The sequence below is a fragment of the Candoia aspera genome, chromosome 6 (assembly GCF_035149785.1).
Source record: "Candoia aspera isolate rCanAsp1 chromosome 6, rCanAsp1.hap2, whole genome shotgun sequence".
NCBI lineage: Eukaryota > Metazoa > Chordata > Lepidosauria > Squamata > Boidae > Candoia > Candoia aspera.
The window spans coordinates 95,227,540-95,253,492 of NC_086158.1; the positions used below are offsets into that span (position 1 = coordinate 95,227,540).

General features: G+C 41.1%; 1 protein-coding gene across 2 annotated transcripts in view; it reads left to right on the forward strand.

Moving 5' to 3' along the window:
- TSPAN14 (tetraspanin 14) overlaps positions 1–25,547 on the forward strand; it is a 45,810-nt gene extending 20,263 nt beyond the window's left edge. The window contains exons 2-9 of one of the 2 annotated variants that reach the window (XM_063307720.1): positions 2,980–3,077; positions 13,887–13,933; positions 17,741–17,887; positions 19,725–19,895; positions 20,585–20,710; positions 21,291–21,335; positions 22,606–22,725; positions 24,709–25,547. In XM_063307720.1, coding sequence (XP_063163790.1) covers positions 17,765–17,887; positions 19,725–19,895; positions 20,585–20,710; positions 21,291–21,335; positions 22,606–22,725; positions 24,709–24,786 — 663 coding nt within the window. In that variant the 5' untranslated portion in view covers positions 2,980–3,077; positions 13,887–13,933; positions 17,741–17,764 and the 3' untranslated portion in view covers positions 24,787–25,547. Of the gene's footprint in view, positions 1–2,979; positions 3,078–13,882; positions 13,934–17,740; positions 17,888–19,724; positions 19,896–20,584; positions 20,711–21,290; positions 21,336–22,605; positions 22,726–24,708 lie in introns of both variants that reach the window. The other variant, XM_063307719.1, reaches the window with a different exon arrangement.
- The last annotated feature ends 406 nt before the right edge of the window (positions 25,548–25,953 follow it).

Genomic DNA, 25,953 nt, shown 5'->3' on the forward strand with positions numbered 1-25,953 from the left:
TGCTTTATAGATCTGTTTATAGATAAGAGGTGAGAAATGGGAAGAAAAGGTCATTGTTGTATTAAGAGAAGGTGATAAGTCACAAAAATTGTTCATACTTGTTGTGATGAAGGGGGAAGTCACTTCTTCATATATTTTCTTTTTTCTTCACTATATTCTTATTTTTTTCTTTTTTTTCTACTTTTCTATTTATTTGCTGCACCTTCTATTTTGTCTTTTTATTCTTTTATTTTTTTTTTATTTGTATTCGTTGTTATTGCTGAAATTGTAATCTTTAATGAAATTACTATAAAAAAAGAAAGAATTCAGATTATTGGTTTGGTGATGGTTAATAAGGATACCAAGAGCCAACCTGGTCTAGTGGTTGAGGTGCTGGACTAGGTGAGGGGAACGGTCGGGATCAAAGAGATGGTTGAAATGTCCTCAGCAAGGCTACAGGTTTTTGCAGAAAATCTAATTAGACTCAGTGATAGCCAACTGAATGACTCTTGGGAGGGGAGGCAGATGGAGAATGGTGGGATTGGCGTAAAGAAGAAGAAGGAGGACAAAATGGTAGCCATTTTGTGAATGGCCAAGCTGGCTACAACTGTCATGCTTCCCTGAGATTGGAACTAACAAAGGTGGAGTCTCCCTAGAGGGTTGGACAAACACATCTGGAAACTAAAAGTCAGGAGAGGATTGAGAGTCACTGAGTAGACAGGAGAGCTGGGACAGAATTTATAGACACTTCTACTTCCAAATTCTGTGTGTGTTTTCTCATTCCTTTCTCTGTGTAGTGAAATATTAGTGTTGCTCATGCTCACTTGCTGATGACAGTTGCATGTTTACGTTCTCTGCTTGCTTGCTCTGAGAATCTCCTGCCACTAATGGAACCCTGCCATATTCATGGGCACCTAACAGTGGCTGGTGATAGGTATAAGGAAGGGAAGCTCAGGCCTGGCTGGAAGTCAGATATCATTATCTCTGTTCCCTCTTTGTACAGCAGCCTCCTCCAGTGTCCGTGTAGCTGGGATCTGTGAGAGGTGTTATCCAAATAGATCCAGAGAGCAGCTGTTGGGAGGGGGGGAACAGATTTGGATCCCAGCTGCAAAACACACACACACACACAGTGGAGATGCCAGTGGAACTAAAACCAAAAGGAAAAAGCTGCTGGGGGTGCAAACATCTCTCTCCCCCCTCCACATTATCCTCAATGCTTCCTTTGTGCAAACTTGATAGAAGTTTGTTCATACTTCTATCAAGAAATGAGTATGGCAGGGTGCTACTCCCTTTTTGTAGATGTGGGTTCTAATTGGGTATCTGGGTGCAATTTCTTTGTAGATGGTAGGGCTGGAGCCCAAAATGCAGAACTGAGATTGTGCCTTGGCTTCCCTATTTTAATTTTAATTTGTCAGCTCAGCCTGGTTTCATTGGACTCTGATTTAAAGAGAGGGCTCTAATAAAAATAGAGAGTTGCTCACTAAAGATTTCCAGGACATTCATTTGTATGGCCCACGGTGCTGTAGATGAATAAATTCCTGTCTTGCACAGGACTTTGATTGCTGGTCTTTCACACGGACTATGATATATGCCTAGTGAAGCCCCTTGTTACTGTGGCTACAAATGATCTCCAAACTCAGCATTATTTGAAGTTACCTTGCAGGTGACCCCCAATTTTGTGTTACATGCTGGTTGAGGCTGTCCAAATTACTACAGTTATTGTTGTTGCTATTATTATGTGCATGCCATCAAATAACATACAACTCACTCAGCTTGTAAGAATGTAACATTACACCCACCAAGTATAGTAGGAAACAGAACGTAAATTCAGTCAACTGTCCTCAGTAAGAAAACTCACCCACATCCCCCAATAACATCATAACACAATGTGACTCACGACAAATTGGAACTCAGAAACACACAAGAAGTAAGGCAGGAAGTACGGTGAACCTTAAAAGCACGGAAGGCATAAAAATGCATTAAAATTCTTGATCTTTTACCCGTGTCTAGAAGCCGTTGCTTACGTATTGCAGATAATTTATTGGGGTAGCTTGCCACAGCTAAGCGTGGAACTTTGAGATAAGCTGGCAGGGGTTTGCAAAATGATCCATTGAACTTGGCTACCCTTTTAGTTTGTCATGTTTTTGGCAAAACTGCCGGCGTTTTATCCTTTCTATCTGGAATTTGGCAGGAAAAAACAAGGCAGATGTTGCAAGTTGGGGAAATGCTAACAAGTACAGTTGATAATGTTGCACATAGTTCTTAATCATCAGAAATATTTGCAAAGGCATTAATCTTAACTTTCAAGCTCCTAGCATTCTGGAGGAGAAACCAGTTGAAGACAGTCTTAACTCTAACCTTAGAGTCTTGTTTGTTTATCACTATTTGTTACCTTGAGATAGATAACAGCAAGAATGTTTTAATCCATACTTCTGTTAACCAAACTCATTTTTTATTGTAAAAGATTTATTCTTTTTTTTTTTGGGAGGTGGTGGTGGTGGCTGTTTGCAACAATAATTCTCTGCCCTAATGAAACAATCTTGGCAAAAGATTAAAAAGTACATGAAGTTGGGTTTTGTACATTTAATTTGCACTATTGTAGTGAATAATTACTGTTATTAAAAACAAGGGCTTAACATCTGGTGATGCCAAAGAGATGTTGATTTCTAGGTTGCTATTTCTCCACCTCAGCTTTTCTTTTTTTGTTTTTAACATCTTCAATCAGTGCTGCCCAAAGGGGGATATAGGCATTTACCCCACCCCGAAAAAAAAAGTAGAGAAATGTTTGGAAGGGCAAAGAGGTCTGTTGTGCACCAGCCAAAACAGTGTCAACTTCGTATATCAATTTGACCACTTGGAAACTTGCTTTAGGCTGCAGTGCTCTGAAGATTTCTTTGGGGCTCATTCTGCTAATGTAGACCTCCTTGGATAGCTGCATAATCTGAATTCAATGACTTCTCTCTTGCTAACTGGTGATTCTCTCTCCCTGGTTCTGCACAGTTGCTGTACTCTAAAAGATGCACTACTACCGGTATCCTTCTGCCGAAATCAGCTGTTGGTACAAATATCTCCTCTTCAGCTACAACATTATCTTCTGGGTAAGTCCAAAGTCTTTTCCTCTCTCTCTCTGTGGGAAGTGAAAATTCACCTTGTCAATTGAGAAAGTAAGGATTCCCATCATTTGAGCCTGCCTTCTCATGACTTCATGGAAATGTTGATTTCGTTTTCTCAGCCATGGCTGGCCTTCCCTTCTTGTGAGATGTTTTTTCAACTTATCACTCTTGCCTACATACAGCCCTGGGGTTTTCTGGTGGTGTCTTATCCAAGTCTGAACCAGCTGTGAGCTTTCTTATCTTGTGGGACCAGACAAGGTCAGCCATCTGAAGTGCCTGTTCAGATGCTTCACCATTACAGTTTATGATTTCCAGTATATTTCTGCCCTGGGTTTTTTTTGTATAACTTGTTCCTAATGAATAACTGAATACAATCCTGTATTCAGTTTTTGTAGTAATGAACTTGAATCTTATTGCTGCAGGTTAAACATTAGAAACTTTTTTGAGTTGAGCTTGATTTCATACACTTGACAATTTTTTTGACTTCCAGTCTAGCCTACAACTCTTGTAATTTCCTGATGACTTCCCATCCGTGTACTAACTGGAGCTGACTCTACTTGGCTTTTTGAAATCAGCCAAGGTTGGCCAGCTGGGCTGCTCAAGCAAGTTACTATGGTCCCATTGATAAATACCTGAGGTTGCAAGAACATTGCAATATAATCAGATTATTATTATTCTCATTATTCTGAGGACACAGAAAAGGAAGTGGAAAAAGATGCATTCAACCAAGAAATAACTTGTCAATGATCTTAACTATCTGCTTCATGCAGGATATGAACAATTAACAAATTGCGCTGAATCTTTCCTCTTTTTAAGCCGCATTTATATTCTGGTGACAGAATATAATTTTTGGTGACAGCTCTCTTGAGTCTGTTGAAATAATTTACTGAGATGCTGTTAAGAAGATAACACTGTTTCTGAAGTGTTAGTTGTGGACTATAATTAATAACATTTTGCTAAATTAATTAAAGTGCAAAGATGGCATGACTGTGAAAAGGCTTCCCATTCTGAATTGTTTCAGCATATTGGGCCTGATGATATATAGCAAAAATGGCTGTTTGTAGAGAGTTCTTTTTTTAAGAGATGGACTTATGCAGTTAAGGTCAATAACGCTAGGAAACCGGTTTCTCTGTACAGGTAATCCTCGCTTAACGAACATTTGTTTAACAATAGTTTGGAGATAACAATGGGGCTTAAAAAGTTACTTACGATCTGTCCTTGAAGTTACAACTGTCACACAACCTGCATGGTCACATGATTGTGATTTGGGTGCTTGGCAACTGGCTTGCATTTACGACCGTTTGCGGCATCATGTGGTCACATGATTGAGATTTGCAACCTTCCCAGCCGGCTTCCAGCAAGCCAAATCAATAGGGAACCATTGATTTGCTTAACTATCGCCGCAATTTGCTTAACGACCCTGGTGATTTGCTTAACGGCGGCAGTAAAAATGGTAATAAAATAGGGTCTGGTCATGTGATGCCTCACTTAATGACTGCATTGCTTAGTGACCAAAATTCCAGTCCCAATTGTGATTGTTAAGCGAGGACTACCTGTAATGGGAACGGTTTCTTAAGAAATGGGCAATCTGTGACATCAGATGCCTTTTTTTTGTCAGCCTCACCCTTCTGTAAATTCTAATTTCAGTGGCACAATTGTTGAAAAAATCAGCAACAAAGCTTCTCATATTCACAGATGCTAGTGTGTGCCATAAAGTAGATTTAAGGCAGTTTAGAAAGCCCATACCTATCCTAAACTGGGCAGAAGGGGAGGAGCCAGAAACCATGTGTGTGACATAGCTTCCCATTTGGCATTCAATACAGATGGTCTCCACCTAGGAAGAGCTTTGCTGATACGTATAATCCAGATCTGGTATTGCTGGTGGTCAGAATTGGACAGGGCCTGGAGCCCATACCTGGAAAGGTGATCTGTGATGAGAGTCAAAGTGCCTGCTTCATGGCATGTTCACTTGGCTAAAGGTGGGCAACCACACCTTTTCTAGGCTCATGCAACCGCTGCCAAGGACGCAGGGAAATATGCACTTCCCAAGAAAAAATAAAGCTGTTCAGAAGAGTTGCAGACAGATATTAAGTTTGTACTCTTGTGTGCCCTGAAGGCATTTTTTGGAATCACATCTGAAGCATTGTACATATTAGAAGACCAGGGTGCCCGTTAAATTATGTTTTTCTATCAGTGTATGAGTTTAGCTAGCTTTCCTTCCAGACTTTCACTAAGGAAGTCTTCATTCTTAAGAGCTGTGATTGAAATCTCTGTTTATTTGTATTGTTGACTGGCTCTCTGTCCTCATGAAGCTTGAGTCCAACCCTCCAATATCTGGTGAGGACAATTTGCTAAAAACATACTCCAGTGCCTTTATTGGTTTTGAATTATGATCCTTAAGAATGGAGACTGCAAATCTCCAGCTGGGGAAAATACTGTATTAATTGATTGATTGCTCAGTTGCCATCAAGTCAGCGTCAACTCTTAGCAACCACATAGGTAGACTTCCAAGATGATCTGTATCTTCTGGCCTGCCAGAGATGTACCCATCACCACTGTAATTGACTACCTGTCTATTCATCGTCTTCTTTCTTACTTTCCCTCTTTCCCAGCATTTGAGACTTTTCCAGAGGACTAGAAACCTCAAACAATGTGTCCAAAATATTATAATTATTGTTAAAACCGCACCCCTAAAGTGATTCTGCTCAACTTTGTACTTTAGAAGGGTTATATAGCACCTACATGGAAAGCACAAGTTGCAGTCATTGGGCTTGGATCCTGACCCTTCATCCACATTTCTGAGCAATGCCAAATTGCTCCCACTTTTATGAGCATGCGGATTTACTGTTACTTCCTTTCTTCCAAGTTCAGCAGACTGGGCTGTATGAATAGCTACTTGATTTCCGTAGAAACAGTTCAAAAGTTTATGGCATTGTTCTTTGTTCTTTGATTTGCAGAAGGATACAGTTTAACCTTTGTCTGTAGAGTAAAGGACCCTTCAGATCTGGTGTTTCAGTCTGCACTGAAGACTGTTCTATTGTGTCATCAAACAGCACTGAGGCATAGCTTCTAAAGGAAGGTTGCACAGGTCACAGATGTGTGTGAAGAATATGAATGTAAGAAGGAGCTGTTAAAGCAACATTTCTTTGGGCCCATCATGGACAAAAGTCAGGGAGCTAGGAGGACATAATTGAATAACAAAGCATCCAGCCATTGAGGGGTGGGAATATTTCTTTCTTTATTTGTAATATTTATAAACATTCCAACTGGCTGAGACTCAGAGGCACACAACAATCTGATTGATTGATTGATTGATTGATTGAGCTCTATCAAGTCAGTGATCTTAATGATCACACAGATCTTCTCCAGGATTATCTGTCCTGGACCTGGTCCTTCAGGTCTTCCAACAGTGCAGCCATCACCACTGTAATTGAGTCCATCCACCTTGCTGTGGTCGTCATCCTCTTTCCTCCCATCTTTCCCAGCATTATGGACTTCTCAAGAGAACTAGGTCTTTGTATAATATGTCCAAAATGTGATATTCTGAGCCCTGCCATTGGTGTACAGCAAACCACTTACATTTTGTTGCTAAGAATACTGCATGGGTGGGTTTGAGCATTCACCAGGAGTCCTGTTCAACTCAGTGGAGCTTTGTTGCACTAGGTGTTTGGAGAAGAATTAGAACTAAGATTAGAGCCTGAATGGATCATGAATTCCTGGCTTATAAATGTGCTCCAGGAGGTGGTTCATACATTATACGTTGATGCACTTTTCTCTACGCTGGCCGAGTAATGCATCTATTATGGCTCTCTAGGGCATTTGTATGATGGAGTGATTGTCAAATGTCTTTGTGTCTCTTTATATCTGAAAGAGAAGAAACACTGAAATCTCCACGTTATCCTTTTAAAACCAGTGGTAGCTCAGTTTTAAAATCAGTTGTAGCTAAGAGACCTAAAACAGCCACGTTTGGATGGAGGTGAAGTTTATTACCAGCTCATGCAGAAATGAATTGTGACTCGAAAGCAAGATGCATTAATTTCTTTCTACACAATTGGATCTGCCCAGTTTTCGATGTTTCAGTTAGAGAAAATGCAAGGCCTGGGCGTTTTGTGAGTGCTGCTAAGGAAGTAGATAATGGCTTGGTGAAGATGTTCAAGAATGTGGCCTGCTTTGTGGATATGTGTTGCATGAATTCCAGCTTGTAGCATCACTTAGCCAACCTTGGGATTCTTGAAAAGAAAACTAAGCAACCTGGACCAGCTAATACTTAGATGAGAGATAACCAGGAAACCATTGGGCTGTAGGCTTTCTGGGGTGGAGAGAGAGAGAGAGGTGATAGATAGATAGATAGATAGATAGATAGATGGATGGATGGATGGATGGATGGATGGATGGATGGATGGATGGATGGATGATGGATGGATGGAAGAACGAATGAACGAACGAATGAACGAACTTGGGAAAAAACCGTGAGAACCACTTCTGTATTACTTGTTAAAAAAAAAAGTTGAGCTCAACCAGATACTCAAGGGAATCTTTAGTTTTTCTTTGTTTTATTACAGAGCTGGAGAACAAGGAAGTTCTGAATATTCTATTGGTCAAGAGCATTTGGATTTGTTTTCCAATGACTACAATTGAACTATGGAATCCTGGGTTGTGGGGGGTAGAGATTTCACCCCTTTTCTCACAGGAGCTGTCTGGGTCTGCAGCCCACTACCTCGACCTTGGTAGTTCTCTCTTCCAGGGGATGCCTTTACTTGGTATCCTCCATCCTAACCCTGACATGTTGTCAGAACCAGGCCAAGAACCATGCTGAGCCAGTGTCTTCCAACTCTAGTTCTTTATTGTTCTCACCATACAGACATAATCTTGCCAGACTAAAGCTGCTCTAACTGACCTAAGCACAAATAACCTGAGAGACTCTACAGCGGGGCCACCTTGAGTCTCTCTGCTTTCCCACCAACAGCCCCCAGACTACTGAGAGTTCTCTTATCTCCCTGGAATGCTCCCCCCTTCCTGAGAGCTACATCACCCCCCCCCACCTACCTTCAGGGACGCATTCCATCACACATATGAAGATATATAGCCTCTGCATCCTGTGTACCTTATTGGCATGTAAAAGGGGGGCAGAAGGAAAGGAGTTTTTGATCTCCTGGCCTTTTGTACTGAAGCATGTGACTAGGAAAATCATCATCCTTTGGGAAATAGAACATTGATAATTCTAGCTTAGAAGAAGTGATGAAAAATTACCTTTCCATTCAGGGGGAGTTAGGGTTAGGGTTAGACTTCTTTGCGGAGAAGCTCACAGCATTGTCCAGAAGCTCACGGCATTGTTATTTTATGAGCCCCATAGGACCCTTGTGTGGTTCAAATTACAGGGAATTAATCACCGTTCCTGGAAATAGTAATGAACTTGAGTAAAAAGATGTAGATGCCTTCCATATCAGATCAAGAGAGAGGATGTTTGAAGGGATTGGGAAGAACCTGAATGCTTACAAAATGGTTTGAGGAGTTGTACAACAGAAACATGTCAAGAGGGTCAAGGGTGTCAGAGAGTGTATGTGTGCAGGGAGAGAGCTGTGGGTCTCAGTGGAAGAGCAGAAATGAAGGCTCCTATTTAGTCACAGAGAGAAGCTTTCCAAAAGGACTCTAGAGGTCATTGTCTTGGTCAGAACATTCCTGCTTCTATCTGATGAACTCCATCCTAGGAGTTTGTAATTGACTGATTGATTACATGCCATCAAGTCATTGTTGACTCTAAGCAACCACATAGGTAGATTTTCTCCATGATGATCTATCCCTAACCTGGTCCTTCAGCTCTTCCAATGATGCACTCATTGCTACTATAACTGAGTCTATCCAACTTGCTGCTGGTCATCCTCTTCTTCTCTTTCCTAATGCTGGGAATAAAAATATGGAAGGGAGAGAAATGTTTGGTGAAATGGTTTCTGGGTAATGCAATGTGTGGGAACAAATCTGTTCACATGATGCTATCTGGATGTCATTTCATTGCAGCTGTGAAAACTTATATTGTATGAGATAAACTTTGTTCCTTCATCATTGTTGAAATCCAGGTTGGTTCCTGGTGAAGGTGGATGCTACAGTGGCTGTCTAAATCATTTAATCTCTGCTTTGACAAGCATTCTTCAACCTTGATTTAGGTGCATCCTGTGATGTAAAAACTGGACAATCAATTGTAGTGATAGATATTCTGTGCTTTCCCAGGGAGCAATTACTGAATAATAAACAAGTCCATCTCATAAACCACACCAGTTTAGTAAACTAACCGTTAGCCTTCTGTTGGCCTAAATATCTTCCAGTGCCTTGACCTAGACTAAGTTCATTGCCTGTAATCCCAATACTTGGGACGTGATTAATGATGCCCAAAGGAATAGACTGTCTCTGCAGATCTCATTATAGTTTCAAGATCTAATGCTGGAACTGCATCCACATCTTCAAAACTTCTGTAATCTGAAAGATAAATTTATGTATGTAACCTTGGATCTTTAGCCTACATTACAGTCGCCTTCAAATTGCTTCATAACTTTTTGAGTGTTTCAGAACCTGCCATAGTGATCCCCCCTTTCCAATGCATTAGCTGGGATCAAGTGGTAGTGGTAATAGAAACAGAAAAACAACAACAACTCAACTGTAAAGCTTGTAATCAATTCATGTTAATTTTTTGTGTGTTTGTTAGCCAGAGGATCATGGGAAGAAACCACAGCTAAGTAATTCTTGGCCAAAAAGTCCTAGATCTAAACCACAATCTTTTAATTTAATAATTTAATTTAATTTAATTTATTCAATTTAGGCACAGCCTGACCCCACCCTGACACTGGGCAGCTCACAATAAAACCAAACAAGGTAGAAGATTCGATATAAATAGAATTATAAAAAAGAATAAGGAACAAGATGGTGAACATAACCGACAGGACCCCTGACCACTGCAATCCAAAGCCTTGGGAGAACAGCCAGCAATTTAAGGCTTTCCAGAATGCTATCCGGGTGGGAGTTACCACCAACAAGAAACCATGGATCTCAGGGGGAACCTCATTTCAGAGGGCAGACACCACAACAGAGGAGGCATGCTTCCTGGGTTCTGAAATATGACACTGTTTATTTGAAGGGACTCTGAGTGTGCCAACTTTGACAACTCCTATAGGCCAGGCAGATAGGTCGTTCTAACCAGTCTCTATGCCATATAGGGCTTTATAAGTCATAAGTTGCACCTTGAATTGCACCTGGAAGCATACTGGTAACCAGTGCAGCTGTCAAGGCAGGAGTGTCACATGGGCCTACAGAGGCATGCCCAACACTGCCCTTGCCACTGCATTCTGGACCAGCTCAGGCTTCTGAGTGGTCTTCAAAGGAATCCCCATGCATTGCAGTAGTTGAGCTATAAGAGGATTAGGGCATGAGTGATTGTCTGATGGGCCTCCTGAACCAGGAGATCATACAACCTGTGCGCCAGATATATGCAAAGGCCTCCCTGGCCACAGCTGCCATCTGCTCATTGAGCAGGACCTGTGATTCCAGGAAGATCCCCAGATTGTGCACCACTCTTGAATGGGAAAGTGTGACCCCATCCAAGGTTAAAGATTGAATATCCCCAGATCCAGGAGGCCATAATATCCACAGCCACCCAGTCTTGGTAGGATTGAGTCAGAACTGGTTCTTCCCAATGAAGGTTTCACAGACTCCAAGCACTGGGACAGAACCTTGACAGCCTCATTTGGCCTGTCTGGGTTGTACTGATGATGCCACACTGCAAACCTATGATCTCACCCACTTGAAGAATCAGATGGCAAGTGGTCAAAAACACCTCTGGGAACAAGCTGCTGCCACTCTAGATTAGCCAAGAATCTGATCAAATGTAAGATCACATCTTCTATTGCACTGGCAGATAGAAGCAAGTTTACCTCTCACTCTGCAATCAGGTAGAATATTGGCTGGATGCATTGCTTTTCCATCTCTGTAAGCCAGCCTGATGATTTGTATCAATGGGCTGCAGTGAAAGAAAGTAAGGAACTTCATTATTTTCATGTGCCTTACCAAAATATCAAAAACTCTTAAACCAGGAACATGATTTGAACACAGCTCCATAAGGATGGGTTGCTCCATCCATTTTTTTTTTTTTTGGTAATTGCTGTCCTTGAAAAAATGGCTGAGGCATGCCGCAGTGCCACACATGGGTGACTGTGGCTTTAGTTCAGCAATGAATCTTTTTCTACTGTTCAGTAAAATGGGAGGTCTCTCTGAAGACATTTGAGACACTTAAATGGGAAAACAGGGCAGAATAGGAAGAATGTTGTAACCTTGCAGGCAAAGCAAAGCCAGACTGGATTATGCATGTGTCCTCAAGGAACATCTGTTAGCATGAAAACAGCAGCAGTGTCCATTTAATGAAGCAGAAGCATCGAATGGATTCTGGTCCTCAGCCAGCTGGATCTTGGTGAAGGATCCTTTCAGCTGATGTGAGACCATAATTCCACGAAGAAAGGAGGCAGCACTTATTGTATCTTCTCTATCACATTTCTTGTTTGGTTGTAAATAGAGTGGATTTCCTTGCTTGGAGACTACACATACTTAGAACCCCACTTTTTTCTCTCTCCCACGATGTTCTGACTAATCTGCATGTTGTTAGGAGAAAAGTGGAAAATAAAGCGAATCCTGGGTCTGAAACATGAAGTGTTTTGAAGACCTAGTAATCTTGAAGCACTAAGATACCTCTCAGATGCACAGAAGGAGTTGATGAAGGGAGAAAAACACAGAAGTTATTCTTCCTTAAGGAAGGTAGAAAAGATGTTCCCTAAACAGGGTAAGGATGATTTGGATCATGTCATATAAACTAAGACACCCTTCAAAGCTAATATAAAAGTTAGTGTTCCACATCTAGATACACTTGCTCAAAACTGGGAAATGCATAGAAGGTAAGAAATCTGGCAAAGCAGCAAAAGGCCTTTGAAGGGTCATTTTGTCACGCATCCAATAGGAACATAAAACTGGCATTTAATTTATGAGGGGCTTCATTTGGAGCATCCTTGATTCCAAAATAGCCACAATAATGATATATCATTTTTAACATGGTATTCCATCTCAAGTCTCCCACAACCTTAACCCCAACTCTAAATATTAACCCCCCCTTTTTAATTACTCTAAATATATATTTTTTTTCTCATGAAAATTCTGTTTTCCCATCTGACTTTATGCAACAGTAAATAAGCAGAAATGGTGCCCAGCTGTGCTGATTGTTCTGAGCTCAAAATAAACTTCCTTTGCACAGACGGGGTGGAACATGTACCGGCGTGATGGAAACTGCAAGACATATTGCATCTCAGTGCCTGCTTTTGTTAGGAGGGCAGATTGGTTCTAAGGCAAAAGAATTTCAAATCCTATCTGAAAGTGGGCTGCTTATTCCAGTTCCATCAGCTACTCAAGGTTCTCTCTTTAGAAATTTTCCTTTTTAGAAAATCCTACCCCCCAAATCTTAATATTGTGGATTAATATGTTCTCCCTCCCCCCCAACGCCAAAAAAGTGGTGAATGGAGGAAGGGCAAAAGAAGTCATCTGTTGGGATTACCTCTACATTTTGAATTGGTAATATTCCAAGCTTGAATCCATTGCTCCATCTTCCATGAATGTTCCAACCCTTCCAGAAAAGTTCTGAGCTTGGAAGAGTTTTGTCTGTGCTCAGGGCATCTGTTTTGAAGTTGAAAGAGTTGTTTGGGTCTCAGAAGACTTCTGGGAAAGTTGAGATGGCATCTGAATGCTTTCAGTTGGAAGAATAAACTGTTTCAAGGTTGGAGTGGACTGTTTCAAACTTAAAAAAATACCGCCCCCCCCCCACCCCCAACTTCTGTTTTCTACTTTACAGCTCCAGAGAATTGTAGTTGAAGATTAAGCCTTCTGCCTGGATGCAGATGGCTTGACCAGAGGCAGGCTTGGACAAGCCGTGTTGACTTACTTGCAGAGTTTCTCTTTCCCAGTAGTCTGGTGGAGTCAGCAGACAAGAGGGCTCAGGAAGGCCATGTTAACTTAATCCTAGCCAGCACAGCTGTCTCCCTGGCCTTTGAAACTGAGAATGGCATTTATAAAGACAACGGAAGAATTGACTCTGTAGGAACCGTGTGTCTCATCCTTCAGGCTTCCCTCTCATCCTGTGCCTTCCAGGAGCGGATGGAGTCCTTGTTCCCCTTCATTTTCAGATATCTGATGTTTCTTTTTTTAATGTCATCATTTCCTTGCCTGACTCCCGATTAATGCAGGAAACCTGGGCTGTCTCTCTGTCTTCCTTCCCACACATATGCAGAGGATCAACTTAACAAGCCCTACTCCTTTGGTCACTTCTCTTGTCTGTTTGTTGTCATGCGGCTGAGTAGCCTTTCTGAGATTGGCTGTCCATAATATTCCATATTCTATCACACCCTAGCTTTGTATAATCTTTATAACATGGCGAGTTTTATTTCCATCCCTTTCCTACTGACCCCCAGTATGGATACTGTACTTGTCACCACTGTTGGGCACTGAATTGTTTCAGCCAAGTTATCCAGCATGATTGTATTATCTTTTTATTAGATAGCTCATGTCCTGTGTGGATCTCATTGGTGCAAATCTGCCAGGGCACATTCTCTTTTTCCCCAACAACATACATCGCTGACCTAAAACATTTACAGACAGGTCACTTGGACAGGAAGCATGACTTTGCTGACTGTTCTGTATTTTGTGTTTCCCAGCAGATGAAGCTGTACTTTCTGCAAAATAATATCTATTCTTCTTTCTTTTTCTCTTAGTTAGCTGGCGTTGCATTTCTCGGAGCTGGTCTGTGGGCATGGAGTGAAAAGGTAAGCAAATTAAGACCTTTTAGATGTTATAGGATCAAATCTCTTCCTGGTGAGGAAGTATGGCATGTCTCTCTGTCTTTCCTTAATTAGAAAAAAGACTAGTAAATAAAGGAATACAGGACAGAATGTGTTCTGTCTCCATGCTGATTGTATTCATTGGTGCAAACTCAGTTTCTCATTCAGGAATGCAGAGTTTACTCCAACCCTGTAAATGTGTGCTCAGAATGAAGCCAAACTGAGTTCAGGAGTGCTTACTTTTAAGTAGATATGCACAGGATTTTACCTTTTCCTGGGAGGAGGTCTCATTAAACATAACAAGGCTTACTTCTGAGTAAGCAGGAGTAGGCTCATGTTTTCAGGCCCATGTTCTTAGGATGCACAAGTTCTTACTTCCATTATTCCAGATTGTCCATTAAATCCAAAACTACATTGTTCATGCCAGTGTGTGTCTTTGTGTACCCACTGCATTCCCAAATAATGCAAATCATGTCATTTGCATCAAGTCGCATCATGATGCGACTTGATGCCCATATAATGTAAATTTAAGTGCTGTAGCTGAAGTACTTCATAAGCAGTGAAGATAGTTTTTGAAAAATATTTTCAGAAATATCTATTTGAAAAATATTTTCAGAAATATCTATTTGAAAAATATTTTCAGAAATATCTATTTGAAAAATATTTTCAGAAATATCTATTTGAAAAATAGGTAGGATTTCAGGGTCTCTGGAGTGTCTCTCAACAGTTGTCAGTGGGATGGATCCGTGGCCCCTTCTCCATCTCTCATTCTTTTCTTGCACTCCCAGTTTATACTAATATCTTGCCATTTGTGCCTACAAACCATTGAGAAGTACAGAAGAAGCTAGGGTGGTGCAGATGTTTATTACATGGTGAAACGGATTTGGTGAATGATGGTGGAAAGTTGTATCCCAGCCATGTCCCTTTTTTCCCCCCCTCACCCAGTTTCCTTTGCATCCAACCCCAGGTGTGTTTAAATAATAATCTTTGTTTTGCATGGATTTTCATGCTTCATGTTTTGTTCCACTTCTGCTCTGCAATTCCCATTTCCCTTCTGGTTGGCTAAAACTTTCCCATTTGGATAGCCGGGTGCCATCAATTTAAATGAAAAACTGTTGCCAAGAATGTGTCCTTCATGACTAACATTCCTACAAAGCAGTTAACCTTTTGTCCCGTGGAACAATTTCTAGTGTTTTTCTTTCTGTTTCTTCCCTTTCATCCAGGCACCGCAGTACACTTTCTTCCAGAGTTTGTTTATGTTAGTCAGTGAATGAGTAATTTCTGAATGTTCTTTAGAGGATGGGCAGGTGAACAGCGTGGCCCAAACATCTAGCAACACTTTCTGAGATGCAAAAGTGGAATTAAAACTGGAGCAGGTTCAGAGACAAAGGAGGGCAGTCAGGATGATCAGGGGACTAGAAACTCACTTCTGTAAAGATACAGAAGGAATTGGGAGTGTTTAGCCTTGAGAAGACGAAAGAGGAATATGATCGCACTCCTGGGATACTTGAAAGGTCACACAGAAGAAGGTGAAGATCTGTTCTTTGTCATTCCATAGTGGAGGACGTGACTCAACTCAGATGATAGAAAAAGCTGCTCAGGTGGTGGTCTCCATTCATTGGGTGTGTTCAAGCTGAAGATAGACTAGGTTGTCTATCTTAGTCTAAGTTGCTAATGTTTGGATTTTTGCACTGACCAATGGCTTAAACAACTCATTCTTTTATACATATACATATACATACATAGACACACACACACACATAAACACACATATGTGTTTACAAAGTTGAAAGATCAACATGAAACAATATAGAAAAAAATAAAGATGAAAGAAAAGGTGTTGAAAGCAACAGAAAGCAGAGAGAAAGCAAAAACAACAAATACTTAAAGAAGCAACTTCGGATCTTCTTTACAGGGCTTACAGACACACGTGAAACCGTTTCCCCTCTTCTAAATTACATAACATGGTTCCCTTCCCATATCCAACCCTTATTAATGGGTAAATCCAGAAATCACCAGTTCATTTCTATCCATTTTCAGCGAACAGCCCATTAAGGGGTTTCCAGTCTTTTATAAAAGTAGTTGTTGTTCCCTGCCTAATCAAACAAGGCACCACCCGTTCCTCCAAGGTGGGCATTTCTGTAGGCTTAGCTTAAACAGCTCATTCTAACTGAGTGCTCAGGTGTCTAAAAGCAAGAGACAACCCTAGAGAATCGATGGCTTCTTCGTTGGTAGGTGCTAGTTAATAAACAGCTGTCGAGTGAACAGCTATTTTACTTTGTTCTCTCAGAGGCAGGAAACTGCTGCAGACACACCAGCCAGCTCTAGACGCTTTTCTCCAAGCAGCAGCAAGATCAAGCTGTGCAATCTCCAGCCTGTTAGTTCCATCTAGTGGAGGCTGCTTTTACTGCCTAGATGGGCTGGCCGCCTGAGGATCCTTGGCCAGTGATAAACTTGGTTTGTCATCAGACACATCCTGATCAAAGAGTTGAAGCCAATTCTGGTTCTCTCACCTTCTTGGCTAAACAATGCCCTGATTTCCAGTAAAGTTGGTTCTTGGAAAGCATACTTGAGCAGAGCTCAGAGAGCATTATGTGTGAAGTTTCCCTTTTCTGCCGCTTTAGGGGAAGTGGCTGAAAGGAAATATTCAGTAGAAATAGAATTGCGCTGTGCTTTCTGTGTGCATGGCAAATAGCTATTATCTTTTAGAGTGGCCCCTTCAAGGGCCAAAGTAAATAGTAAGTTGCATTTTAGTGTGCAAAAGGTTTAAAATATTGCAGTAAATGGGATCTGTCCTCTTGCCTAAGGCAAATGTTAAAAGGCATTCCTTGTGGGAACAGCATCCAATAAACAGCAGTTTCTTTTTTTAAACTACTTTATTCTGAAAACCCATTTTTAAATGTTAGCAGTGCATGTGGGTGTTCTTATTCAAAGTTCCATTTTATCCATTACGGAATTAGATTCATTCACAATCCAGCTTTAAAATGTAACCTTTTAATAATTCTATCATAGCCCTAATACAACCCTGGAAGGGAGATCTGCAGCATTGATTTGCTGGAAGGTGTGGTTTGTAAAAATTGGATGGTGATGGTGATGGTGATGAAACAGTATTTCATTTGGTCTTCTGTGAGCTTGGCTTAAGGTCCAAGTGAAAGGCTGCATACACAAGTATCCAAATCTCCTTTTGTAGATTTTATTTTTCAGCCCAATAGTTCAGTATTTAGGATTCAAACTGCTCTGTCAAGAAAGCTCTTCTACCACCTTCCTAGTGTGATTTCACCTTTTTTGACTTCAACTGCCCAAGTTCTAAGCAAGCTGTTCCATAGCTATTGCAAATTCTGGGGTTGTAGTATAACATATTTGCAGACTGTTACAGTAGATTATAGAAAGCTGATACATGTTACCCAGATACTGAAATTTTTTTGAAGGTTGCAAGTCACAGGATGGTGGATTGATTGATTGATTGATTGATTGATTGAGTCATTCATTCATTCATTCATTCATTCATTCAATTCATACATTCTTTGGCCACTCCTGCCACCTCCCACCCATAGAATTGTTTTGCACCCTCTAATGTATCCCCACGTACCTATTTAAAGACAGTAAGCGAAGTGAGGCTCTCAGAAAATAGGAAGCTGCACTTGTCAAAGGCTAAATATTTTCTGCACTTCTGCAGAACCCTGGCGCGCTCAAAGCCCTTTGGATTATAGTTGGGGATATGTTACCTACGTAGTAGGTCACACGTGAAGCTTCAGCAGGTTCTCATCCTTGTTCATTTGTGTTTCATTATAGGGCGTGCTGTCTGACCTTTCGAAAATGACTCGCCTCCATGGCTTTGATCCTGTGTTCCTCATCTTGTTCGTTGGAGGGGTGATGTTCATTCTGGGCTTTGCTGGCTGCGTGGGAGCTCTGCGGGAGAATATTTGCCTTTTGAAATTTGTAAGTTGCTGGATTCTGAAGTGTTTTTTGTCAGGGCAGTACCATTCTGGTAGAACTAGACTACTGTATCCAAAAGTCCAAACCACCATCAGATGGCAGCAAGGAGATACAGAAGACTCTTTCCTACCATCTGGTGGTCATCCATTTCTTTGCATCCCAGGTATAATAGCACTACTGAAAAGCTGGAAGTTAATTTGAAAGTTCTAAACCATGCCTTAAAAAATTTGCATCTTCATTTAACTTTGATTGAACATGGCTTCCTCAAAGTAGTTCCCAGAATTCCCAGCCTTTGGTCATGCTCTTGGGAATACTGGGGGTTGTAACCCCAACACATTTGGAAAGAACCAGGTTTGGGAAAGATGGTTAAAGGAATTGTATGTAACTAGATTGCTGGAAATGTCATTGGTTTGATGCAAATTTGCTCCTATGTGGTTATAGCCAGTTCCTCTGGAAAAGAGATTTTGAAGAGACTCTTAGATTGTTGTGGTGATTTTCATAGGAGGAAATAAACTACAGAATCAAACCAGCTTCCAAAGTTTGAGTACAGACCCACATTCTTACATGAAAAAGTAGTTCCAGCCTACATTCTTTGCCATAAGAAACAAATTCGTAGCATGCAGTGTGACTGAGAAATACTTTAGCATGGGGTCTGTTTTTGCCTTCGTTGGGACAACTGAGTTCATATCTTGAAGATCCTGAATGTTCCCAATAGTATTAACCGAAAACTGGGAGGACAGAAGCCCTAATGAACCTTTCCCAACGTATTGCTCTCCAGACTTGTTCCAACTCCCAGAATTCCAGCCATAAATGTCAGAGACGGAGAAGCTTGCAGTATCTCACCTGGGTGGGAGGTAGCAAAGATAATTTTCACACTGTTTTTGGTTGCATATGAAATATGGGAATTAGTATTTCACTAGGTAGGCATTGAAGAGAAGAGGTTTTCTGCTTTTTGATATGTAAGATGGTTGGCCATCCATATGATGCAATAGTTTTCTGTTGCATCTGTCAACACATTTATCTTGCAAGTTGCTTAAAAATGAAGCTTCCTCAGACAAAAGCATAAAAAGCATAAAAAGCAGGAAAATATAAATCATACCTATTTTTTTTTGGAATTTACATTAATTGCTCATGAACTGTTAAGTAGAAGAAACAAAAAGAGTACTAAGGAACTTTAAAGGTCTCAGTTTCCCTCTTTGTTACCAACTCAGTTTCTCTCTGATATGTGTCTTATTGCACAAGGCAGACCGGCGTTTTCCCACTCCCATTTTTTGAAAGAACCAATTTTCTCTATCTAGCTTTCCTTGTTGGTTGTCAAGTATTGCAAATTATGGCATAGTATCTTATATGACGGGACAGGAGGTTTTAGTGGGGTGGGGAGGTCATGGTGAGTTTTTATTTTCCTTTTGGAAACTAGACAGACATTTTTTCTGCATGAAAAGTCTTGACCTGTTTCAAGGATCTTCAGACTTTTTGTCTTCAGGGAACCTTTTCTGTGTATGACATCAGGCACCCAATTCAAAAGTTCTGGCATATTCTTAGATAATCATGGGGAGCTAGCCAGATATGTTACAGCTGGGGAATTACCCACATCCTTGTGTATTGGAGCAGAAAATCAGTAGCAGTTGGCCTTTTCCATGCAATCAGTAGCAGTTGGCCCAATTCCATGAAATTACTGGTCTTCTGACTAAATTGCTGATGATCTTCTGAAGAACAGCTTGAATTCCCTGGAGCACAGTTGAAAACCAGCTGGTTTTCTTCTGTTTTTGATGGTAGCCTTCTTCTCCTTCCTGAAACTGGTTGTCTCTTTCTCTCTCCACTCCCTTTCTCTTTTCTGTAGTTCAGTTTCACAATCGTGCTCATTTTCATTCTGGAGTTGGCCCTGGCTGTGCTGGCTTTCTTGTTCCAGGACTGGGTGAAAGCCCGGGTGGAGACATTCTTCAAGAACAACATTAAGGCTTACAGAGATGACATTGACTTGCAGAACCTCATAGATTCATTGCAGAAACTGGTAAGGTGTTGTGTTAATCATACTTGATCTGCATCACCTTTTATGTTAAATTATGAAACCAGCAACGAATGCTGTCCCTTTTTTAAGTAAGGGAGAGTTTGATCAAGGAGAAGCGGCGGGGGAGGTGACATTAGCAAATGACAGAAGACCGCAGAGGGGGAACACATCTGTGCAAGATGCAGATTTTTCTCCTGCTGGGTTGTCTTTGCAAAACTCTTTCTTCTGCCTAAGATGGGGTGGGCAGCCGGCAGCCTCCTATCTAAATTTCATGTGAACTTCAGCATAATTTCCAAAGCCCTTGCAAGCTATCAGTTCAGATCTCTGTCAGGAGCGATCTGTGCCTTCCGCAGTAACTCATAAGGAGACAGTGGGATAACAAAAAATTAAATGACTACGTTTTCGTTCTCTTACCATTTATTGGAGACTCTGGAGAGTTTGGTCCATGGAAGCTAAGCTTAGTTCCTGGTCTTCATGTTCCCATCCATGTCATTTTCTTGGGAATAATAAGGAAAAGGTATGCCGTTGCTTTTCCTGGGATGCTATGTCAATTTTGCAGTCTAGCCTTCTGCCCTGGAATTTCTGGGTGTTCTAAAGCAGTCTGAGGCTGCTTAGCTTTTCCGCGTCCTCTCTCAGCAGTTGTTGTGAACGTCAGGTGCTCAAACGCATCCCTCTTTTGTTGTCTCTTGCAGAACCAATGTTGTGGTGCCCAGAGTCCAAACGACTGGGACCTTAACATTTATTTCAACTGCAGTAGTACAAGTAAAAGTCGCGAGAGATGTGGGGTCCCCTTTTCCTGCTGTATCCAAGATCCTGCTGTGAGCTATCTCCTGTCTTCTTGTCCCTACATTCATGCCAGGTTTGGGATACAGGGAAGTGTTCTCTGTACTTGTAAGGGTGAGACTCATCTTTCACAACCCTGAGTATTTGCTTGTTCCCCCAAAGAATGTTGGGATTCTGGGTATGTTTTTTAATCAATGAGTTAGTCAATAAACAAGGTAATAAATTGAAAACAAAGGGATGCTACGTCATCATTTCCCAGGATGCTTCGCATATTTCAACTTTGGTATCTGGCATAAGAATTGATCATGTAGCATGCTTAACCTGTTTACCAGATTGATCCATTTGGAGAATCAATGTAGATTAATGGTGAAGGATTACGGAGGCCCACGTTCAAGCCTACTTCAGCTCTGGAATATTGCTGGACAGTTTTGGTCTGCTCACTGTTTCTATCCAGCTTACCTCACAGGAATATTGCTATATTGAAACACTGGGGGCAGAAATGGTGTCCCTGAGGGCTCTTGGAGGAAAGGCAAAATAATAAATCTATCCCGTAAAGCGTGCAGATCAATCCCATTGTAAAAAGCTGTATCAACCCTTTTTCTTCTCTCTCTCCAGCAAAATGTGGTGAATACCCAGTGTGGCTATGATGTCAGAAATATGGTGAGTACGTCCTAATTCTCCCATCCCTCCTTCTCACATCCTTTTGCCGTCCCGTTGTTCTGTAGAAGTTAGGGCTCCCTGAACAAAAGAAAAAAGCAAAGCATTAGCCAATGAAACATGTTAATTCATGTGTAGGAAAGGAGTTTATTTCAGTTCCATTTCTGTAGCCCTTCCAGAATCATGAGCAGCTTGCCTAATGGGTACATCTTTCAGACACTTGGGCTTCCTGTTGGACCTCAGCACATACTTAAAGCATGGAGGACTTCCCACATCCGTGCTGGTGTGGTGTGGTCTATGACTGGGGAAACGATACAGCATCAGAGGCCTGTGGTGCTCCAAGAAATTTGTTCCTTGAAGCTTGTGATTGTCAGAACTGGGACAAATAACCTTGTCCTTGTTTAGAGCTTTGGATGCCCTGTAGAAGGGAGGAGGGCAGGGATCAAGCTGGCTCTCAGATCTCTCCCTCCAGTGTTTAATTTCATGAAATACAAAATATATTTTTGTCTTGTCCTTTGAATAATTCATCTGGATGGATGGGAAATGTTTTCCCCTAGGCCCTCTGTATTTACCATGGCAAGCTGGCTTGGAGCCTGGTTCCATGCATCACAAAACTCTGATGGTTCTGAGCCTTGCTTTCTGTCCGGCAACCACTGGGCTTCCTCCTGTTCTGCAAATACTACAGGGTGGCCTTGTTGGGTCAAGATATTTATGGTGATAATGTTGGTGGAGAGAAGGCACAACCTCCTGGGTTGCCCAAATAAATGTTTACATGTAATTGTTATTTGTGTCAATGTCATTTCATTTCGTTTCTTTTCTTTTCTTGCTGTCAGATAACACATATTCAGCTTCTAGCTTAAGGTGTTCTTTGTTGGTAGCCGTTTTGAGGTCTTTTGCTGAAAAGCAGAGTAAAACATAAGCAGTAATGTTGATGAAATCTGCTGAGCAAAGGATCCCAAAGATGAGGTTACCTTTGCAGAATCCGGCTTTTCTAAGGGAATAATTGTAAGCATTTTTAGCAAAGCAGATCCTTTCCCATTCTTGTTCCTTGAATTTTTTTGTTTTGAAATACGGACTGTCACCTCAATGGTCGGTTGCTTCGCATACGTGTATTATTTTTGGTAACATCACACAAATGGTTTGCTGTTGCCTTCTTCAGGGATTCCCTCCCCGCCCCAACTTCCCATGTTCTGGAATTTGCTGGTGGTTCTACATCTAAGTACTAATGCTTCTTTGGATCCTCCATGCCACCCTTCCCCATTTTCTCTTCTAGTCTTCATCGTACTGGGGGGAGCGAATCTTCACAAGGGGCTGCATCTCTGCCCTGGAAGCCTGGCTGCCCAGGAATATTTATATCGTTGCAGGAGTCTTTGTTGCAATTTCATTATTACAGGTGAGTGGCTGCAGGCTTAAAGATACATATTTATATTTATATTTATTTTCCAACTTGCTGAGGGAGGATGGCTGTAAGAGATTCCTGATGGCTGTAAGAGATAGCCTGAAATGAAAGGTTTTGCAGACAATTTTGAGCAGAAAACTTCACAAAGTGTCCCATTTTGCGGGTAAAAGAGGCTTTGCAGGGGCATTTTTTAACAGGATTTTGAGCTCAAAACAGCTCTTTGGCCCTTGGAAATGGGACATCATGCGAAGTTTTGCCCTGGGTGCAGTTTGAAACCGAATATTTTGTGCACCACTTAGAGAGGAATACTATGTTAGAGAATTTAATAATTTCATTCAAAAGGGCTGCTGCTGAGCTTTATCTAAAGTGGAACGCAGTGGAGAACGTAGAGAATAGAAATGTACGGCTCTTCTTTTTTCACACTCCCGCTGGTTTGCTACCAATCAATTCTTGGCCACAGTAAAGGTCAGGATAAAGGGATTGAGCTGCATGCTCCTTTGGAAATCTTCCAAATATTAGACAGCAAAGGCTCAAACCTTTTCTAGAGAACCCTACAAATAGGGCTCTGTGAAAATCCACGGTTTCCAATTATTTCAGCAAAGGAAGAGAATTCATTCTGTATCTTCCGGGTAGCCTGGCTTGGATATCTAATGAATCAGTGTTCATCTGCTTTGTGTACTGGGAAGTTCTTCATAGAAACTTTTCCTGGCTTTTGGTTTTGCTTTTGTCTTTAAATATCTGAGCTTTCCCAGCCAAAGACTGCGGTGCGTTAGTGCTGAAACCCCTAATTAGAAGTCACCCGTAAATGGTAACCATTTTTGTTGTGGGTGAGGCTAAAGTCTCCCTCTCTGTTGTAAACATGGGATAGCATATGTTTGCAGGAAAGTGGAATCGCACTTCCGAAATTGACAAATCTATTCTATGTGTTTTTGATCAGTATATCCATTTAGGATCCCCAAACCCTTTTAATAGATAGTTATGAAAACAGTGATAGTTTAAACATCTGTCACCTTCCTCACCTGCCCCTACTTCACTTTTTATAGTTGGCTTATTTGAATTGTTCCCCCAATCATATTAATTGAGAAAATGAGATTTTGCCCCTTTAGTGTTCCCTTGCTGAACACAGGAAATGTTTCAATGCTTTTCTGGCCTTACTAGAAGTGTTCTGAACTCAGAATATTTCCTGTGGGGTTAGAACATCCTGCTTGGGGTTTGAGACAGGGTGTTTTGAATTCTGCTCATTTTGCACACACCTCTAGCAAGGCATATCCAGAAGGCATCTCTCGGTTCTTCTTTGTACCTGTCACAGCCACTCCTTTCACAATTAAAGGCCTGAGAAGAAGGCAGCAGAAGAACATGGGAACAGACCTCCATATCATTCTATGTTGGAGAAATAACATTACCAACTTCAGCTCTCAGAAATACCAGGGAAGAGGTTGAACCAGAGTAGCTTTCTTTAGAACCTGGCACACTTTACATTTTATTTGTTTAACCCAATTGAAGTGGGGCATTTGAAGCTGGAACATTTTGAATTCAAAACATTTTCATGCCATGAAAGAGCATGAAATATTGATGACATGCCATCAAGTCAGTGTCGACCCTTAGCAACCACATAGGTAGATTTTCTCCATGATGATCTGCCTCTAATTTGATCCTTCAGATCTTCTATGGTGCATCCATCACCACTGTAACTGAGTCCATCCACCTTGCTGTTGGTTGTCCTCCTCTTCTCCTTCCTTCCACCTTTCCAAGCATCAGAGCCTTCTCCAGATAGCTAGGTCTTCGCATAATGTGTCCAAAGTAGGATAATTTGAACCTGGTCATTTGGGCCTTGAGAACATGAAATAGCCAACAAGAAGATACTGGTTTCTATTGTTATTTGAGGGAAGAACTAAATTGTGAAATCAGTAGTCTATTCTAACTTGGACTTCTTTCTTTCTTTTTCCCCCCACCCCCAACCCCCTGATTTTTCTTTAGATATTTGGGATTTTCCTGGCTAGGACACTGATTTCTGATATTGAAGAAGTGCAGTCTGGCTTCCACTTCTCAAGATAAAAACTATCTGCAAAGACCAGTCGATCTTCACTGTTTGTACCATGACTGTAAAAAGAAAGGAAAGGAAACTTGAGGCTTAGGAAACATCGAATACATCTAGAGCTTAAAGCCATTATACGTCTTTGGTTAAAATGCTCAGTGGTATCCTGCTCTTCTTTTTGCCACTTGTGATTGTTTGCAGCATTATTTTCTTTGAAGGAGATGCATTTATCTTCAGCCCTCTACAAGCTGATGGATGAAGACCTGAGTGTACAGCAGCGGCTTACAGATTTCTAGTCAGGACTGCTGTCTTCATTTGTTTTCTTTCTTCTTCTTTTTTTTTACAGTATTTTGAAGTTAGAATGTTACATTCCAAATGTTGATCAGTGCCTAGAAAGAGGGTCCCATGATGCCAAAAAATTATAACTTAAGGAGGGAAAGGGAGGGGAAGATCTGCAAGATAACTTTGATACTGAAAACAAGTTCAGGGAATGTTGTGCATGTTAACAAATTGATGTATATTGTATGTGAGAGTTTAAATGGAAGCCATGTGTGCGTAGTTGTATGGGTGGGTGCAGTGAAAGACTCCTGCTCTTCCCTAAAACTTTGGTTGGACTCATGTGTATAGAAGAAGGAAGTTTTTCTCGTGTGGACCAGATCCAGTGAATCCATTTGAGGTGCTACAAGATCTGGAGAGAACACTGGATTTACTTCAAAATGACTCTCATCAGGTTGAAAATCCTTACCTAAGTGGATTTATAAAACAAATACTATTCTTTTCATTCACTGGTGTCGAGACTGGATTCTCATTTCATTTCTTCATTTTAGACTTTTGTAATATTGCCATTGTTATTTATAGAGGTTTGGAGAAGGGAATGTGTTGTCTTACAGCATAGCTAACATTGTAGAAAGGACTTACACGTGATACAAAATCACATTCACCTATGGACATTGCTAAATATGATGAAGTATGTTTCTCAAAAAAAAAAAGCCACGTTGATCTGAAATACCTTCTACTTCCCTCCCTCTCTATGGTAGCATTGAAAACAACCTTTACACTATATAGTGCTAAAATTTCCTAGAAATAATTGGATGCATTTAAAAATTCAAATGTATTTGAATAATACAAGACCCATCCAAAAGAAGAAAACAAAGTGGATTACCTTAATGTTCTCTGGGAAATTGGAG